Consider the following 21,087-nt stretch of genomic DNA (forward strand, 5'->3'; position numbering starts at 1 on the left):
GAAGGCATGCATCCTCCCATGATGCCACAAACCAATCAGTGTCTGTGAGAAACTACATATGGCTTTGTGTGTTCATAGCTGCCTTCATATTACTTAAATATCTTTCTACAGGTTTGTCTCTCGCTTTCAATTTGTTTTTGTCCCCTAGAGTGAGATACAATCACCTACTTTTTCAGAGTAATAGCGGCTACTAGCTATGCAATGTTGGCAAGCTCCTGAATACCTAAGATCTTTCTCTGGTGGCGGTTATGATGAAATATGAGGCCAGATTTACTGCTGAGCCATAACATATGCATGTGTGCGCACAGGCTGCGAGCTACAGTTGCTGCGTCAGCACAGCGTTGCATACATACATCAGGTTTAACACATTCTTGTTCTGTAGTACACTCTGTAGCAGATGGAAAGGAAATGTTTACATGTAGGCAGTGAATTTGTACACATGTAGAGAAAATAGCCCTGGGTAGCTGTGTAACACAGACTGTGTGTGTGTTCTGGAGAGGTTTCCTTAGATCTGCAGTGTGCTGAGGTAGAGTAGATAAGTAAGTTGGAACACATTAAATCAGTGTGCAGATCAGGAAGGTTCCTGGAAATAACATTTGGTACCAGTTATATACAAATGACTTTAAGTAAAGATTTAATTCAAAGTAAACTGGAACTAATCTGTGTTGAATTGCTTTAAAGGGACCTATTACGCTCACTTGTGACCTCAAATATACTTCACACGTATACTTGAAAGTTTTTCTGAAATGACATGCCTCATGGTTGTGACATCTTCAGTATTTAATGTGATATTTGGATGGGAACATTCATCTTGTCTATTTAAGAACTGGTGTCACTGAAGTAAATTGTTGTGCTCAAAACTTGATGCATGTGGGCTGACAGTCCATATCGGTGAATAACTGATCAGCCTTCTTTTCCTGTCGTCGCACAACCTGCTGACACACTCTGCTCTCTGGATCTCAGCCAGCCTTGCTTTTTTGCTCTCCCGCCACAGTCGAGGCTGCTGAGCAGCCACCTTAAGAGCGCCGTCCTGCATTAATAATAAGTCTGAGCTACTGTTTATGCCCTATTTTTTTTCAGTCTTCAATGTTAACATCCAAGTATTTGTTTATGCTCTGCATGTAAATGCAGTTGTGTTGAATGTAGATGTTTGGTTTATTTTTGTAATTTGCGGCTTGTATAAACAGAATTAGTGACTCTCTTCCTGTGTTTTTTCTAAAAGGACCTGGAGTTCCATGGCGTGATGAGGTTCTACTTCCAGGACCGGGTCGCCGGTAACTTTGCTACCAAGTGCATCAGAGTATCCAGCACAGCGACAACGCAGGACGTCATTGAAACGTTAGCAGAGAAGTTCAGACCAGACATGAGGATGCTGTCCTCACCAAAATACTCCTTGTACGAGGTCCATGTCAGTGGCGGTGAGTCCCACAGATTTCTGTTGCAAGGAAAAGCGCGACAGACTTTACAGAATCAAATTAATCGTAAAAATGTAGAGTAGGAAATGGATGGCTCTCAGGTGAAACGGTCTTTCTGTGTCTGTGTTAGAAGAGCGTCAGCTGGATCTGGACGAGAAGCCTCTTGTTGTGCAGCTGAACTGGAACAAAGACGACAGAGAAGGACGCTTTGTCCTGAAGAATGAGAACGACATCCTGCCCAAGGTCAGCTGCTCTGACTGTTTGGTCCAAGTGTTCACTGTTAATCATTAAGCTTACTAGCGAGATGAATTATTCTTCCATTCATCCGTAGCCTGTCAAGGAAAAACAAATCATTTTAAATCACTTTGTTTAGCTCTTCAAGATCCCAAAGATACAAATGCGCATTGGAAAGCCACCAGTTGCCACTAGAATATAATCAGACTGTATATAAAGGATGGATGCCGCTTGGTTAATGAAGGGCTTTCAAAGTTGCCATCCAGGTATTTTGAAACCAAATGTGACAAGTGAGTGTCTGATTTGGCTTTAAAAACTGAAAAGGTATGCTCACTGGCTAAGGACTTGTAATCAGCTTCATTTTCCAATAGGGAAGCTACTTCTATATGTGATGCTGCCTTTAAATGCAACATAGTGTTTCCTACACAGACTTTACTTCAGCAAGCTGCTCAGGTATATTTAGCAACCCTCCTTTTTTATTTTCTTGGTATTTTTCATTTGCTCTCATGTTTTGTACCAGCTGGCTTGCTCCCAGGTTACACTTATGGTCCTTAATATCTTTCAGCTGCTTCTTCAGGTTGTCTTTTCAAACTGTGATCTTTTCTATAGTTTTCATATCTTTATCCCACTAACCCTAACCGATTTTAATGATAATAAATGATGCATTTTTAATTTGTAATGTAATAAAAAAAAATTAGAAAATGATGAAGCGTAAAAATCTGTGAAGTGTACGACTCAATTTTCGGCGACTCAATGTGCATAAAAAAATCGCTCTACCAACAGCCTCATCCAGCCTCCCAAAAGTTTTTGTGCTTTAAAAGTGGAATGTATTATTGTTTACACGGACACTAATCAGTACTATTTGTGATAAGAGGTGGTGAGATTTTCACTGACCACTCTGATCTGAACCTGGAGCAGGTGGAGGTGTAGTTTACGTCTTCCTGCTCACTGACGATGCAGAGCATGATAGCAATTACCAGTCTTAGAATGGGGAACTGACGTCCAACCTCTGGATGAGAGGCCTACTGGGCAGACAGCTGATTATGCTTCTTGATAATTCATTTGTCTTAATTTAACAGCCTGTGGTGAGCACTGCAGTGTCTCTATTTGAACTTGTAAGAGGCGTTTTGCTCAGGTTTTAGTGGGTTTTAAAAGTCCTTGTTGGCCCTCAGTCAAATTTGGACATTTTGGTGTTCTCGAATGTCACAAAGATGCTGAAGATTTTCTTCTTTTCCTTGCTCACTTTGCTCATGTGCCACTTATTCACCCACAAATGAGTGCATCTATAGCAGTTTCTCACTCAGCCTCACTCTCTTGTTTTTCTAGAAGAGTCAGAGTAATGGGCCCGAGAAGGAGAAGGACGGTGTGATACAGAACTTCAAGAGGACTCTGTCCAAGAAGGAGAAGAAGAAGGAAAAGAAGAGGGAGAAGGAATTCGCCAGAATCCCTGATGGAGACGATCAGACACTGAGTCGCGAGGACGGGTAACACACTCATTCATCTTACATCCTGACAGTCCTCAGAGATTCTTTTTCTTTTCCTTAATGCGAGGAAAAGCACAGAACACTCCAGAAAATGACAGAATAGTGATTTAAACTTTTGACCTTTCTGTTCCTTCATCTGACTCCTTTTTTTCCTGCATTTCTTTTTCTGTCCCATTTATTCTTTGGTTTAGAGATAACCTGGCAGCAGAGGTTTATAAAGACATGCCGGAGACCAGCTTTACCAGGACGATCTCCAACCCAGAGGTGGTGATGAAGAGGAGACGCCAGCAGAAACTGGAGAAACGCATGCAGGAGTTCATGAGCAGCGATGGGAGGCCAGACTCAGGTACTTCTTAGAATTTGCAAATACCTTGTTTACGAGTTTATTCAGACCCTTTTCTCCTAATCCCAACATGAGCTCGGATTACCAACTGTGCCTAGTCTCGTAGGTGTATTAGTTCAGGGGTGGGTAGAGGAAAAACCAATAGATGTATAACAAACACATTCATTCCCAATTAGAAAGCCTGCACCTCATTTATGTTAAAATTAAAAAGCATATAGTGCCATTAGATCCAAAATGTAGAAGTGTTAAAGTGTTTTGTTTCACTTTTTAATGATGAGACAAGAGACGGAGCTCAGAGGACAGTATGTTTAATGATCCCTTGTGTATTTAAGTTTTTGCTGAAGTCAGAACACATTGGCTCACGTGGCCATTTTACAGGTGGCATTACTTTAAAATAATGAGACCGTCAACATCAAAGGCTAATGTGATATATTGTTACAGTCATGCGGAAAAGAGAGCACAGGACTCTAGAGTCCACAGTCACAGCTTCCATAGGACTTAAGAGGGCAAGTAGCAGCCAAGTGCTGCTAATCAAATGGACAAATTCACTGATCATCAACAAGTATGAGCACCTCTGGTTTGGAGTGTTCAGGTGTGTGTTGCCACCATCTTCCCAGGAGTTAATGTTCCAACAAATTCAATCCAAGGTCAGAGTAACTGCAAAAACCCCAGAATCTTAAATGTTAAAATTCATGATGATATTTGTTGGAGTAAACAGTAAATTGACCTAAATATGAAAATCAGCTGTGAATACTGACTTTTTATGTCACAAACCCAAATGGCACAGCCAGAGAGGGACCCGGATTGGCTCCAAAACAAGTCTGAATGTCCTTGTGTGGCTTAAAGGAAACCTGACGTGAACCCTGGAGATAATCTGCAGCGTGACCTGAACGTTGCAGTTCACTGCGGCTCCTTATCTGGTGTGGCAGGGCATGAGAAAGCAAGTTAAATTCTGTGAATCCAGGTGTGCACATCTGCTTGAGTGGTGTTTATATAACATGCGGATTAGCGGCCCACTTTTTGTTATTAGTGAATTGTTTTCACTGCTCATCGCTAATCACTCACACCCACATCAGCTGCTTCCCAGAAGTGCCATATGCCGTTGGAGCGTCTCACGCTGACATGTTTACGCACACAGACATACGTCGGGGACGTGCCGAATGAATGAAACAAACATGCTGACTGGTTCAGCGTGTGACTCAGGCATTACCTAATCACTCTGCCAGACAGACAGATGGACGAGTGAAACGGCTCTAAAAACGGCTCAAACCGCTGTCCGCATGCACATGCAGCCGGTGAGGCAGGACGGCCGGTGGTTAGACAGTGACGTTCTCCCAGCAGAAAGCGCTATTTTAAAAAAAACACAACAAAACCCTTATTTTATGTAATGAAAATCCTTTTTGTTCTGCTGAAGCCTTCTTTTGTGGGATTTACAAAGGTGATCATTTTCAGTTGACACGTCCCCATTACATGGCTACATGTTCCACCAGATGAAAGTTGTTATAAGCATTACATTTATTGCTTTTCCCCAAACTCATCTAAAAGTGTACGCAAGAAAGTTTAAAGTCCAGGTAAAGCAGACAGAAATGAGAGCCCGAGAACTGACAGAAGTTTGAAAAGTGGGAGTCTGCTAGCACCATTACATTGGCTATATTAAATGCAGTAAAAATGCAGTAAATGTGGAAAAATACACCTAAGTTCACTGAAATAAAAAACTAGAACTAGGTGTGAAACAGTATTTAGTGCTTTTGCATTCAGAACTAACACACTCTGTCTCTGCAGGAGGCACTTTGAGGATATACGCTGACAGTCTGAAGCCCAATATCCCGTATAAAACCATCCTCCTCTCCACGAGGGACACAGCTGACTTTGCTGTGGTGGAGGCTCTGGAGAAGTATGGACTAGAGAAGGAGAACCCCAAAGAGTACTGCATTGCTCGGGTAAGTTTGCTTTCTCTCACCACAACACACACACACACACACACACACACACACACACACACACACACACACACACACACACACACACACACACACACACACACAAATCCTTCTGTCTTTAAAAATCACTAAACCCATCTTGCCACCTTCTCACGCTCCCAGTAAACACATCCATCAACACCATAAAATCTGCTTTGTTCTCGCTAAAATTAAAATCGAGTTAAATTAGGTTTAGTTCCTCCAGCTGCAGCAAATTCCATCAAACCCACGTTAACAGTAACAGAGTTTGAGCTCTTTGTCACAGTTTAATATGTGATTTTATTTTTGAGTACACTGCGTGATGTTCACAGCTCATATTTGATCTTCATGGTTAGAGGTGTAATGTTTCCAAAACCATGTTTCCGTTTTGCCAGACTAGCATACTTTAACAGTTCCACATGGAACTCATCGTGAGATTGGACATTTGTATCGCCATTTCTGTTGTCGTCTGAGAATTGTTACACCGTTAATCCTATTTCTCTGCACTATACAACCTCCACGCTCCGAATTCAGTAATAAACACCTTTATCATCCTCCTGAGAGGCTGTGGAAAGTTAAGTTCACTGTCAGTGCCACAAGGGTCACCACTGCTGTCAGTAAACACTGTAACAGCTTCCAGTAGAGGAGCCTGCTATATATCCCACCTTTAAGGCACATTTTGCCATAAAGATTTTTGGTCCCTTTTTAAATAAAGATGACTAATAAAAGTTAGAAAAAAAAATCCATGCCCACTTCACAGGAACGGCAGATTGAAAAGGAAAGCTTAAGGAATGCAACTCAGTTACTTTCAGACTGAGTGCCACAGTAGCAGCAGATGCTCTAAGGTGTGTGTGTGTGTGTGTGTGTGTGTGTGTGTGTGTGTGTGTGTGTGTGTGTGTGTGTGTGTGTGTGTGTGTGTGTGTGTGTGTGTGTGTGTGTGTGTGTGAGAGACTGTGACGTGAACTTGGCTCACAGCCTGTCTCCTATCTGTCCTCTCAGCTTTTGCCAGTCGTATAAAACAACTGCCAATACACTGGAAGATCCTCCAGAGACAGTAACACACACACACACACACACACACACACACACACACACACACACAGGTAGGGTTACTTTTAAAGGTACCTTTTCACTTTACAGTGTTGTTACTATTTTAAAGTGATCTGTTACATTACAGGGTTGTCTACTTAGAAAAGTAACTCATCAGCGTGCTTTGCTTTACCAAAACTGCACAGCCCTCATATGGTTACATTGTACAGAGGCCATGTGATCTCATAATTGACATTGATAGCACATCGTAACTAGTAACAAGCTCACTAGTTTCCCTTTTCAGCTGAGCTAACTTGTTAGCTGTTGTGTGTTTGGAGCTTTTCCTTTGACTAGTGTTACTGCTGTGAGGTCTGGCCTGTTGAAAAGGTGTGTCCAGCACAGTTCAGCTAAACTCCCTGCACAGATCTCCAATACTTCCTCAGTGACAGCTGGCTGTGTAAAAATTGCCTTAAGTAATTAACACATTTTTGACAGGACAGTGTGCAAAATGGAGTGATGTGTTTAGAGGCGGAGGCAGACTGACTCATCCTTGGGTCTGCATCGTTAAGTGTTGTTCGAGCACAGGCCAGTGTGGGAGTTTGGGACATTCACTGACTGTGCCTAGTGCGAGTTCACCCTAAAGTGCAGGGTTCAGGAGGTCGGCAACAATGAGAAATACCAGAAACTGGTAAACACTATCCACCCACTCGTCCTTTTTTTTCCTTATCTGCATCACGGGAGCATTAATCTAAGCACAGCTATCAAAAACTAACAACCACCACTGCCTCCAGCTCTTCTGGAGAGCTGAAAACTAGGTATTGCGTCATGTCTGTGTAGGTTCTCAGTTGTCCAGGTCATGATAGTTTAAGGCGCTGAAAAAGAAGGCGACTGGGTTAAGTTTTTTTTGTTTTTGTTTTTAATCTTTCATCCTGTGAAACAATCAAGAAGTCTCTTGGAGGTGAAACATCTTCAAAGAACTTAAAGAAGTCCAGTCACCTTCTTTTTAAGCTCTGTATTGCATCCTGTGACTTCTCTGGAGATGTCGTCTTGTCAGATGTAGTTAAATGACCTCATCTGTGAGGCTTAAAGGAGCCTGAACCACATTACATCAGTCATTTGTGTGTAGGGCGGGACTGAGATTACACAATATTGTTGTTTGTTGTAATGGTTAATGTGTCAGGTTAAGAGATTATAGAGTTGGAGACATGATGAGCTGCTCGTTGCTCCCCTATTGGCTTTCAAAATTGAAGTGATATCATCAGGAAGGAAATGCTGGCTAGGGATTTCCAGAAAGAAAAATACACACAGTGGTGACGTGTATGATCCTGGTGATCTTCTTATTCATAGTTTTTCACATTTCCTCCATCAGCTCATATTAGTCAAGGTCACTGAAGTTGAGGAAAACTTTTTTTTTCCCCCTTTAACCTTTGTGCAATTATCAACCTACAAGGCTTTTGCAGGTTTAAATTGGACATTTTGGAGGCGACGACATGTGTAACCTGTAACCACTAACACAGTCAGTGTGTCTTTTCTGTCTTTTTCACAAAGTTAGAAGGATGAACTGTCGAACACATTGCACATTTGTTCTGTGTTTCAATCAGCTGATATTGTGTAGTATGAATCCAGACAGCATTCGGTGGAAACAAAGTTTTACAGCCTGTATTTATGATCTTTTTCTTCTGGTACTACCCATAGCCACAGGTGATGGTAAGAGCATAGCCCTGCCAGTTAATTAAAACCTATGCCCCTTAGCTCACCAGAACTTAGCAGTACTGAAGATGCTGTAGAAGCCCACTTGTCGCTCTCCCACTTTCCATTGTTCCTCCACTTGTGAACGTCACCCTAAGGTACTTGAGATGCTCCACTTGAGACAGTAGCGCTTCCTCAAAACAATCCATCTCTTACTGAATACCAGGGCCTCAGACTTGAGGTGCTAATCCCCCCCCACCCCAAACTCTGCTCTGCACTCAGCTGCAAACTGAACCAGTACAAGCTGCAGGTCAGCGCACATTTTTAGACGGTGTGATGTGGAAAAACAGGATTAGTGGCTGACGTCTTTTCTTTATATTGTGTCTTGGAAAACTAGTTAATGGGGATTATGGACCGTGTGGACATGGGAAAACAACCAATTTTTAAACTGCAACATCTGGAGATGTTATAACATGTTGTTTAATAAGTCAAAAATAAGCACAGCTGCATGAAATGTGAATAAACTATGAATTGATTTGCTGTTCGTCTCCTTTTATTTGCAGCAAGATGATAAGTCGGGCAAGGAGGTGATTCTGGACGATTATGAGTGTCCACTGCAGATCTTCAGGGACTGGCCTGCTGATAGAGGTAAAAGACACACTCAGGCACTTGTCCCCTCTCTTCTTGGTCACTATCGCCCCCTGCTGCTGGTTTACTGAAATTACAGATTTTTTTTTAAAATGTAATTTTTCTTTGACCATTGATCTTCTTACTGTATATTAACATGTGAAATCTCTGCTGAGAGTACAGGTGGTAAAATTTAGTCTTCCTCATTTTCAGGGGCATTAGTGTTCCAGTTGAAGAAGAGACCTCCGGACTACCAGGGGAGGAAGGGAAGGAAAGGGGATGACAAGGGCCTCAGAGGGAAGGACAGCTCGCTGCCTCCTGAGAAACTGCCTTATCTAGTGGAGCTGAGCCCAGGTAGGACCACAACACTATCATATGTGACCCTTCCTCTTTGCTGTCAGTGTTGGTAGGCATTACAGGTGACTAACAGGACCAGCGGAAGCAGCTTTTTTTTTTTTTTTTTTTTTTTTTTTTTTTTTTTGATTTGTTGTTGTAATGGCAAACAATGACCAACAGGCTGCAGTGTAGCTGCATTAAAAAACACTCAGGTTTGGTCAAAGGTGAGTCTGTCTTCGTGTTCCCTGCTGAGGTGAGTGAAGCACATTATAATGCGGCTACATTATTGCTCCCACATCTTCTCACCACTTTCAGCTGTGTTGTGGTTTCTGTTCCTGCCACTGCAGCATTTTGTCAGTGTGTAAAAACCACTGCGGGCGGTTAACGATCACTGAAAGCTGCAGACAGCTCTTAAAAATAGCTGGAGATGTTGGCGCGTGCTACAGCTGCCTGACTTCCTTTTATCCCCCCATCAGAAAGAGCTGTAGCTTTTAATATGGATTCTTAAAGGTTCCAAAACACACGAGTGCGCTATGAGAAGTCACAGAATAAAAAAGACTTGGACAATAGATCTTCAGCCTTTATGCTTGTTGCACTGAGGTTATACCTGCCTGAAGGGTTTCTAACATCAGATAATTCGTTTGGTGAAATTGCTTACTGATGTAAGAGTATACGGGATAGGGACCACTCATACTGTAAGAGGTAAGTTACAGTGGTGTAATAACAGCTGGAATGCAGTACATAAAACCCCAGATTATTTGTTGTGAAAGCCTTTCGAAGGGCATTTTGGAGAAACCTACCCATGTCTTGTTCAATATGACACAACCCTAACAGCTTGTTTCATGCTACTGATCCCTCTCTTTCTTTATTGGGCTTTTTGTCATTCTTCCTCTCATGCCATTAACCTATCAGACCTGTTGGTGAACCCAATTCTTATCGGCACTTGAACTGGTTTGAACTGTGGTGCTGGAATGATATTGGCTCACCAGTGGGCCCTATCCAGGAATGTACTAACACGTCTACTTCATCTACTGTAAGGTTGACGGGTCACTGACTGTGGAAGACTGCCAGGATGGGAAATTGATTTGGTGGCTCTTCTAAATAACAGCTGCTTGGCAAAGTGTGTGTGTCTGTGTGAGTTGAGAGAGAGAGAGAGAGAGAGAGGGAGCGAGTGTGTGTTAATTAACTGGACTTTTATCCACTTCTATTAAAAACAAAACAAAACACTGAGGTTACCCTGTAGAAGGCTTAAGATAAAAAGAAACTTCGTAATCTGTGTCCTTTTTACTTTTAAATGACTTTCCAGTATTTAAGTGATGTCAGGGCTACTGAGGGAAGTCCTGTAACCACAAGTATACCCCTCAGTGTGTTTTCTTCATAGATTGTATTTAAAAGATGGGCATAAGGGATGTCTCAGCCTCAAGCTGAGAATTCTATCACCATCTAAGCTTTATGAAGCCAGATATGACGAACAGAGGGCAAAGCTGACTGTGGGGCATAGGCGAGCCACTATAAAGCATCACAATAGATGACTGGTTGGTGCTCTCCCCATTTTACAGCCTTTACAGTACCACCTGATTGAATGAGCACCACTCTGTCTGCTCTTGGATTTTAAACTAAAACCAAAATTTTACACTTTAAAAAAGCAGACCATTAACCTCAAGTTTGATTCTGAAAACACTTGAGGTGAGAAATAAACCACAAAGTCACCAAAAATAACAAGTTTAAACAGATAAAGATGCATTAACCTCAAAGTCAGGGCAGGCAACGTAATGCCACCAAAATGCATACTTGTTTGGATCAGTGGTTAAACTGTTGGGAAGATCTTTTTTGTTATGACTTGGTTTAAGATATATACTCTGTAAACTAGACAGTGCACACTGCAAGTAAATTGTAAATTCATCTACAGGACTGCTTTGTTTAATTCATTTAAAATTTGGACACTAGGACAAATGTACACAGTGAGAGCCCTTTTAAAATATCTTGTGTGTGTGTGTGTGTGTGTGTGTGTGTGTGTGTGTGTGTTTGCCTGCTTTCCATGCAATTAACGGGTTAACAAGGTATTTTTTTTCCCTTCCTTGCTGCATTTTCACCCTCTGCTATTTGTCTGTTTTCTTTCCCACCTTCTTTATGGCATGGTGCGTATGCGTGCGTGTGTGTGTGTGTGTGTGTGTGTGCGTGTGGGGCCTGTGCATGTCTCCTCCTACCTCCGTGCCTGCCTGCCTGCCTAGGGCGAGGGAATCACTATGCCTACTACGCCTATCGGCACCACGAAGGTAAAAATCTACCGCACCTCCCTGTGTGTCTGTTGGTGGGGTCAAACTCCTCATTTGGCCAATAGTGGTCAAACAGCTCTGCTACATGTTGTAGATTTGATTTAGGCACTAGTACAGAGGTTACGAAAAAGTGATTTAAACAATTTATTTACATTTTACACGAGAGTTATTTAATACTTTCTGTGTTGGCATTAAAACAGTCAGTAACAGCTTAAATACATTTTAGGATATAAAGTTTTAGTAAGAAATAGGATTTAACATTATATCCAGCCAATCAGAAGGAAAACTAAGACCTTTCTGGGAGCATTTTTGCAGATTGACATTCATTTTATTTGAAGGGTACACAAAACTACTAAATCAATTTATTTAACCAATTGCTGGAAGCTCGCAAATGCATAATAATCGGAGTGACGTTTCTAGTGAGTTACCTCATACCTGACCGAAAGACTGAAGAACTCAAAACAGGGGAATAATACTTCTGTGTTAAATCTACCTGTAAAATAGTCGTAACTGCAAATCTTTCTGAAATCCTGCATCATAAACTTTGATGTTACCTGAAGTCCACCTGCATAGAAATGTAACCACATGCCACTGTCAGTGCAGCCTGCACAGGTAAAAAAAATGCTAGAAGCTGCAACCATCACTGGCTTCTTTATTTCACAGCAGAAGTCTAAATCGAGCATAATGCTACACTGTGAAAATGGTGTCTGGAGACTGCAGTTGCAACCGTGTGACCTCATGATCTCGCAACACTCAAAGATGACCATCAGCTGTGTCTTCAAAGTAGCTTTGATAAAATGGCAATAAGATGGAGTCGGTCTGCTGTCACTGTTACTGCAAATTTAATGGTCATTAGGCAGTTATATACAGTTAGTTTCAACCAAAACCTCATAGATGTGAAACATGAATTTAGGAATTCTTCACAAATAGTGACATAGTTACAGCAGGATGGTGATTTCACTGTTAAATGATGGAGGAACCTTGATATTATGTAGGATTATAATATTTGGTCGATGTTAAAGCGGTATGATGCAGAGACGTTGTGTTCATCGTTGTGGACCAACTCTGATTGATTGCAACATGTTGGCAGTCTCTGTGTTATTAAATTAGATGCAAACCTGCTTATAATCAGGTTGCCTTTGCAAGGGGATCTGGTTTCTGCAGCGCGTTCATTCAGCTGCCAAAAGAGAAAGAAATTAAATATTTATCAACCACCATGTTTTTGTTTGTTTTTTCCATCCTTCTAGTTGCAGAGAGTTAGCCGTCATATTTCTACTCATGTCACTGAGCCATTAGAATGAAAAATAAATTCGGTCGTCCAAATATTCTAAAAATACTAATATGCAAGGGTGGCTCCTATGACTGAGGGTCTAAAGATAGTGAAAGTACGCACTCGGCTCTTCGCGATTAGCATCCTTAAACATTTAACCGGCACAGAATTGATGGAAAAAACAAAAACTGAGAGTCAGTATAGCAGAACCTTCTAATCTATGGAGATCTGTTATATTAGCTGCCTTTTGACTACAGTATTATTTTTAGAAGATGGTCATATGTGGGGTTTTTTTTTTCCCCTGATATCCCCCCCCCCCCCCCCCACACACACACACATTTTATCCCTTTCCCTTCACTGAACTAATGCCCTGCTTTGCTTTTACTAAACCCCTGCTTACTAATATCAATAACTGCACTGCAGCCCCACCAAAAACCCACACTCTGTGCCACATTAGCAGTGCATAATGCACAGCTCTCCATATGTCACTGTGTATTGACTCTGTACTGTAGTAATGCTGAATATTTACTGGGATTTCAGTGAATCGGTGTATGTGTGAGTTTGTGTAGTGAACCTGTATGCCGTTTCTTTAAAATGTGATGTGAGTGCAGCCTTACCTGTTTGCTAAATCTGAACGTGTGTGTGTGTGTGTGTGTGTGTGTGTTCAGACGGCTCAGACTCTCGGGACAAACCCAAGCTGTACCGGCTTCAGCACAGCATCACTGAGGTCGGCTCAGACTGCACAGACGACGGAGCCATCCAGGTAAACACCCCATTAAAATACAAAAAATTCAAACTGGAAATTATTCAAACTAAACTTTATGAAACTGTATTGAACAGAATATATTTTATTTTCTGTGAACATGTGGTGCATTACAGACTGTAGAATACTGCACTATATAAACTGCACATATTAATGCAAGAATTTCTCTCTTTTTTTCAAAAATACTACATTGCAATTTTAAATTAAGATTTCTGTCTTTCTAAAGCTCTCAGTATTTGGCTGCCAAGTTTTGATGCCAGTGCATCCAAGCACTGATGCAAACCCTGTGGAATTCCCTCACACTCAGTGTTCTCTTACACACACACGGTGTAGAATTATGCAAACATCATGACGTTACTGCAGTTTAAAAAGCTGTCTTTAAATATGATTCAAATGAAAAGCAAAGAGGTGTAGCTGGTGGAGTGAGATGCTGACCAGTGGGGGGGTTTTTGGCCATAAGGGCCATCACACTTGAGCAGCTGCAGCTGACTGTTGTTTGAAAGTCGATCAGGTGAAAATCCAGAGACAAAGTCAGCATCAGGCAGCTGATGATCATTCCAAGGTTAATTTATGATACTTTTACTTGGCCGTCCTGGCTCGAGTTAAACTAAACAGCAAGGGTGTTTAAGCTTGTAGAGAGGGGAGACAGTGCACAGCTCTAATGGGAGCTTGAAGTCAAGTGAAACTGACTGCAGAAGGGTAATCATTTATTTATTTATTTGCCAGAAGCCAGCCCGACTTACAGGTTAAAAGTGGAGTTTTAGCCTGATTCTGCTTATGTAGCTGATATACTTGCTGTGTTTGCCTTCAGCTGCTCGGTCCGGGGATTCTGCCCCACCACTGCAACCTCATGCACAGCGAAGGCATGGTGACAGTGACGCCGCACGGCCCTGACGCAGACACGTTTGTAGACGGGCAGCGCATTATCGAGACGACGATGTTGCGTTCTGGCTCCACCATCCAGTTCGGTTCTGCTCACGTCTTCAAATTCGTGGACCCGATGTTTGACCAGGGAGGGAAGAGAGAACCGGCCATACCGAGGAGCAGACACAAGTCTGGGTGAGGACTGGGAAAAGGGTTTGTGGGTGTCTGAATGCAAAGTTTTCACCTCCAACTCATGGACATCAATTTTTCTTACTATCCCTCCTTCTTCAACCTCTATACACACAGTTTCTCGAAGTCTATCAACAGTAAAGAAAGAATAGGGTGTTATTGTAAATGAAGGGAGGATGAGGTTTGGAGTTGGCAGGCGGAAGCAGAGATGAAGGGAAGGAAAAGTGGGAGGAGGGAGTCTGGGATGGAGAGAGCAGGGAAATGAGAGGAAGAGCGGAGGTCTGGGGTTACGGCAGGCAGGCTGCCCTCTAATCTGATCAACATGGTGTTGGGTGTGGCCTCTTCGTCGCTGGAGTTTCACACACTAACGGGAGAAAGACGGAGAGCATACAAGATAAGAAGAGAAAGGAGAGTGTGAGAAAGTTAGGGATGAGTGAAGGAAAAGAGAAACAACTTAAAAGTCTTTAATGGATGACTAACACTGCAAGGAAGAGAGAAAGAGAGAAGTCTGTAAGTACCCAAAACGCTAACTCACAACTGTGGGTGTATTTCTGCATGAATTAGTTTCTACAAATGATTCAAGAAATTGTCCTCTATCTTTTGTAGCACTCTTTCATAAGCATGTGCTCAGTATTTTCTAAAGCTCACAAGGTCATGAACACATTTAAATTTGTTTTTTAACAATCTAGAGTGTAAAGTTTGCCTCTGTAAGCTTTGCCTTCAGACGAAATAAACCTTAAAATTATTTTGGAGTAAAATGAGCACAACATTTTTGCTTGGTTGAAATTAATCCACCAGCCTGGGAGTGGTTTTTTTTTTTTTTTTTTTTTTTTTTTTATGTGTTTAAGAGCTGGTTTGTTAGGGTTGAGCGCTTGCTGAGCAAACACAAAATTATACATCAGTGCAGCGTTTTAAAAGAGAGCTAATCCTGTATTTAGCTGTGGGCTGTGACTGCTTTCACAACATGTTCCTCAGAGGCTTTGACACAGGTTTGCATTCCAGTTAGAAACTCCCATCAGGTGATTTTGATTAGTAACCTCGGCTATAGAGGAAGACCTCAAAATTCATGTTTAATATGAAAATACAGCTCTCAGTGCTCCACATGTCAGCAGCAAAATGTGACAATAAAATAATTCAGCTTAAAAAAAAAGACTCAGGATGAATGAAGTCCACAGACTGTATATAAAAGATCAAAGTAGCCACTTGGTCTTTTATATACAGTCTTAATGTTGGTACTTATGCTGCTCAAGAGTCATAAATCTCTTGCTTGGGCTGTCCCAAACAGCAACACATTATATTTGTCAGACATTTCCATTAAAAATGCTGTAAAAGGCTCCAGGAGCACAGGCATGGTTCAGATCAGCGCAGGTCAACTACAGCTGTCTGTGTCTGTTGATTCAAATGCTGCCCTTAAGTTTAAGACTTGGCAGAGTCTCATTGGATGAGTTTTACCCAGTGTAGAGGTGTTATGAAGGGAGAATGTATCAATAGAAGCCAAAAAAGGCTGTATTTAGCCAGTTCTGCCTGTCCAGATACAAACATGAGGAAGATGAAGTTAGCTTCCGGGTCATGGATATGTGGATTTTTTGTAAGTTAAAGAGCTCCATATTTCCCCCAGGAGTTACAGAAAATGTGTGAATATTGAGCTTAAATTTACATTAAGCTTTTTTCGTATCACGATGGCGAAAGGGAAAATTTTCCTCATTGCCCCAAAATGGCAGAAAACCCATTTTTATTTTTCTATATAAGCAAGAAGTGCACCTGTATAATCCAATTTCTCAATGGTTCAAATAGTACTTTGGTCATTTTATTAGATTTTTTGTTATTGATCAGCTCCTTTGGGAACTTTTTCAGTTGTCAGCTCAGTTGGAGGCATTGTGAAATGATGTTACCAGAAATGAGAACACTGAGGAGTTATATTAAGACCAGGGATCATTTTGTGCAGCTCAAAAACGGAGTCTGAAGTTGTGGATGTGGATCCCTGTGGTTTTCTGGGCTGCTTTCCAGTGTCCTGCTGCACAAACATACCAGGATACCTAGCCCACAGTCAAGCTGAGGACTCGTCATAATGTTTAGGCCGATTACTGCAGTAGTTTGGCGAGGATTTTTTTTTTTTTGGCGTGGTTCAGATGATCTTGTAAGGGAATGAGTGTTTGTTCCTTTGATAATCTGCTCCCTCTTAACTTCATCTGTATTCACTGTCAGTGAGTAAGAGAAAAAAATGAATGAAACCGGCCAGAAGCCTAAAAAGGAACTTGAATCTGTATCATGTTTAATTTGAGATCATTTTAAATAAATCATTATCAGATCCTTATGAAGTAATCTCAGTACGCATGACACGGCAGATTCACATTTTAAACACTGTTTTTCATGTTTTTTATCAGGATAACAGCCTTTTGTGGTCTGCATGTTTGACCCGTTAGCAGCTGACAGAAGTGCGGCACAGATGCAGGACTACAATAGTATGCTTTCTAAACAAAGAAATGAGGCGAGTTGCAAGAAGACTGTTAGTGAGAAGACGCGAGGTTAAGCAGCACTGTGGTGTGTTTGTTTTGAATTTTCTGTCAGAGTAGAGACTGCGAGAAAAGGCAGATGGTATTGCTGTGTGCTCATACTGCTATGATGCAGTCTTGGTTCTCCTGAAGGTTTCTTCCTCTTAAAAGAGCGTTTTTTTTCTTCCCACTGTCACCAACTGCTTGTTTAAAAAGGGTCATTTGATTGTTGGGGGTTTTCTGTACTATTGTAGGGTCTTTATCTTGCAACATAAAGTGCCTTGAGGCTACTATATAAATAAAATTGAATTGAAAGTGACCATTTAAAATGATGGCGTCTTGGAAGACATGCAAGGATGGCAGGGTGAGATGGTGGGCCCCTAAAGGGACCAGCTGAGTTATCAAATAATGGCAGCCTTATTGGTTAGAAAGCTGCATCCACAGATGGTATAAAGATGGACAAAGACTGAAAAATTACACCTTCATTCTTTTTAATGGCCAACAGGACTCAGCTCCTCTGATTGCAGAGGGTTTCTGGTGGTATAGAAGTCTAAGTTGACTCTCATCGTCCTATCTCCATCTCTGTAAACATTTTTCATTACTTTAATGCATGAGTCACTGATTTCAGGCCTTATTTTTGTCAAACACTGAGTGCATTTTGTAAATTCTAGTCATCCTGAGGCTTTTCCAGGGTTATCCAGGGTATGTGTGTGGTTTCACAGTCAGATCCACATCTCGTTCATCGCATCTGGTTTCAAAAAACCAAGACTGCGATAGTGAAAACCCTCATTTTGAGGCTTCATAAAACTAACAAACAGGCGGCATCACAGTGCAGTACAGTGTACAGTACAGCTAAAACACACAGAAAGCCATCTTTGGTGCTAATTAACAGACCAGAACTGAAGCACAAGCTTATTAAATGGTCTGCACTTTAAAACAGAGTTTGTGAAAGGGAAAGCTATCTGTGGAGGCTAAAACATGCTTTTTAATGCGGTGACGTGGGAGCCTGTGGGGTTCGACTCACTTTTGAAGCCAGTCCCAGGTGGCTGTTAGAGGAACTGCAGTCTTTGGCACATCTACATAGTATTTATTTTCCAGCTGCGGAGGTTGTGTGGCTTTGAGCCTGATTCACATGACTGTCTAGTTTCTGAGATCACATGACACCTGTCATTGATTCCCACGCTGGGATTTGGGACCATCTTGTTAAAGATGTTAGAATCTGTTTTCAAAAGCTGAAAATGGCAGCATCAGAAAGATTTTAATATTTTATTTGTTTTTACTGGAGTTATGAGTTTGTTTATAATGTAATGTACTTAATGTACTTAATTTGACTAGAAATTGAGTTTAAGAAAGGAAAAAAAACAATCAGTCCACTTTCTCTGTCTATGTTGATGTAGTGGTGCTGGTAATGGTTTAACCTTGTTTGGCTGCTTTTGTTTATTGTGTGCGCGATGGAGATCTCCGTGTCGATGACATGAAGCACTGATGCTTTGTGTTTGTGCTGTGCTCTTTATTCGACTGATGCCTTGCTGTCACGTGGGCTGTGAAAGCAGAAGCCTGTCTTTTTAAACGACTGCTGTCATACACACACACACACACACACACACACACGCGCGACATCCTGGCGTTGCTGTGAGTAAGGACTCGTGGCGTGGCTTCTCTATAACTAATTAGACTGTTATGTAAGGGTGTGCATGCATAAAGCGAGCTATCTGTGTGCAAATATCAGCGAGTCTATTTTACTGCCTCTCACGCCCATCGCTCTCCTCTGTGACGGTAAGTTAGATAAGTGAGCGCGTGTGTGTGTCTGGGTTTAAGTCTGAGCTCTTGTCGACGTCAGTAATGAAAAGTCAGCTGTGGAGAGCGCAGTTCCTCATCTGAACCTCTGAATGTCTGTGTCTCCCCTCTGAAGCAGCGTACCAGAAACCACCTTCGACCTTCACGGAGACGTCCACAGTGGAGGAGCCCTGCCTACCAGCAAGGTAACACACACATGCACACAGACAGAAAAAGATACACCCACTCATTTTCGTGTATACACTTTATTCCATTCAAAATTCTCTCTGCTCTGCTTTCTGCTCTTAAACACTATGCTATTAATATTTTTATGTTTGCACCATTTTGTCTGATCTTTTATTAAGCAGACTGGCTGAAAGTCATCATCATATTTTTGTTTACTGCACTGCTTCTGTGGTGGATTCTCCTTTTAAAGTTAGTTTCAAATAGTGACGTTAGTTTATGTTCATTAATCGCTGTTCAGGCTGCTCTAAACATGCCAATTTTGACAGTTTCTTTTCCCCCTGCTCTGCATGATGCCTTATCTCAGCTATTGTCAACACAGGTGCACAGCTGTCACAGCGAGCACAGAAGCTCCACCCACCTACTATTTAAGCCTTCTTTTTGCAAGGGGGAACAAAACTACTATAGTTTCTAGTAGTGGTAGAAGAATTCATAGATTTAAAAATATGGAGCCATTATTATTATGATAATTATGCACATCGGTGGTATTTATTTGTATCTTTCAAATTTCTGTTAAATGTCATTTATAGAGTGACAAATCATGACACATCTTAAGGTGTTTTATTTTCAAAGGGAAAGACTATGCACATATTATAAATATTATAAAAACACAATGATTCCACAATCGTCCGTGAGAGAGCAGCTGATGACAAAAAGGAGAAAAATGACTCTCATGGGTTTTCCAAAAATAATTAAGTCTTTTGTTGATTATCGGTGTTGATTTGCTGATCTGCTTGAGTGCATTTCATCCAACATTTAACTCCAAAGAAGTTTAACTCAGATTATTTAAAAATCTGATTAAAGCCACAGATTAATTTCGTCATTTGATTATTGGCTTGATTAACTGCAAAAGCTCTAGAGAAGCAGTAAAAAGTTTTTTTTAAATGTTTGAAACTCAATACAAAGAAACAAAAACTTGATGAAAAGTGGAAAAAGTGTTGTCATGTTGCTTTTGCTGCTTGTTAGTAGTTCTGCCAAGAAATCTTACTTTAAATCCTACATAACTTTGATTTGTTTCCCCACGCTGCATTTAAGCCTTGTAGGACTGTAGTCAGTATCTTTAAAATATAATAAGGGACTAATTTTCGTATGTTAAGTTTAATTGAAGCTTCTTTTTTTTCTCTGTGTTTTCAGAGCTCAGGAAAGCTGGACATGGAGAGAGGAATGGTCAAACCCATGATCAGAGGAGAGCAGCAGGACAGCAGGTCAGACATGGTTTCCTCCAATACCCTGGATTCTCTTGATCCTCATGCTTATCCTTCTTCTCCCCTCTGTATGCGTCTCCTCTCCTCATGGTTTGAATCTGTCTCATCAGGTCTCAGGATGTTTCAGCCGACAGAACAGAGCTGACTCTTCCAGCCAGCATAGAGTTCAGAGACAACTGTGAGTGTTCACGCATCACTTTCTGCCTCTTCATTCACCTCACTGTGTCAGTGACACAGTCGATAGCTGGAAACTATTGAACCCTTTCAGTTCCTGTCGTAACGTCCTGGACCGACAAACCTGACCTGACCGCGCTGGAAGTAGTGCTGCTCAATAACGGTGTCATGGTTAATGCAGGCAGTTCAGAGGCTTTTCACGTTTTCTCTCACCTCGCCGACCTGCAGCGATGAAAGTCTGAAAGCCATTATAATCATTAAAATCCTATTTGACATTGTGGCACAAAGTCAAGCACGTTCACAGTGGTTGTTGCTCCTCGTTTCTGAGCCTGTTTGTGATATGCTTGAACAAGATCTGCGGGTGCAGCCGGGGTGAATGGGACTGTCATTGCTGCTTTTTGAAGCCAATTGGTTTTATTTGATTTATCAGAGTGTGACCTTCAGCATTGGAGGTCGACACCTCCAAATGTGAGACTGTGAAGTGCCCTCTCTGGGTTGAAAGGCAGATATCTCAGGATGTTTTTCTCGAGACATGACGCGGAAAGGTGGATTTATGGGTCCATAGACCTCAGCCTTCACCTTCACTTATCAGCAGTAATACGGGCATTGTATCAGACTGTTGTAAAAGAGACGTCTATGTATGTTCTAGCTCTCATATTTGGTCATGAGAGCAAGTTAATGAACAATAGTACAAAGTTAAAAATACAAGCAGCCACAATG

The 21,087-nt window shown here is 41.5% G+C and overlaps 1 protein-coding gene across 1 annotated transcript in view; it reads left to right on the plus strand.

Annotated features, from left to right (window-relative positions):
- afdna (afadin, adherens junction formation factor a) overlaps positions 1–21,087 on the plus strand; it is a 114,906-nt gene that overhangs the window by 37,593 nt on the left and 56,226 nt on the right. The window contains 13 exon segments of the mRNA XM_025899205.1: positions 1,223–1,418; positions 1,546–1,658; positions 2,976–3,133; positions 3,325–3,479; positions 5,259–5,416; positions 8,716–8,800; positions 8,993–9,133; positions 11,347–11,391; positions 13,330–13,424; positions 14,236–14,483; positions 18,882–18,951; positions 20,123–20,193; positions 20,304–20,371. Of these exon segments, the coding sequence (XP_025754990.1) occupies positions 1,223–1,418; positions 1,546–1,658; positions 2,976–3,133; positions 3,325–3,479; positions 5,259–5,416; positions 8,716–8,800; positions 8,993–9,133; positions 11,347–11,391; positions 13,330–13,424; positions 14,236–14,483; positions 18,882–18,951; positions 20,123–20,193; positions 20,304–20,371 (1,603 nt within the window).

This window comes from Oreochromis niloticus, linkage group LG15, assembly GCF_001858045.2.
Source record: "Oreochromis niloticus isolate F11D_XX linkage group LG15, O_niloticus_UMD_NMBU, whole genome shotgun sequence".
NCBI classification, from domain to species: Eukaryota; Metazoa; Chordata; class Actinopteri; order Cichliformes; family Cichlidae; genus Oreochromis; species Oreochromis niloticus.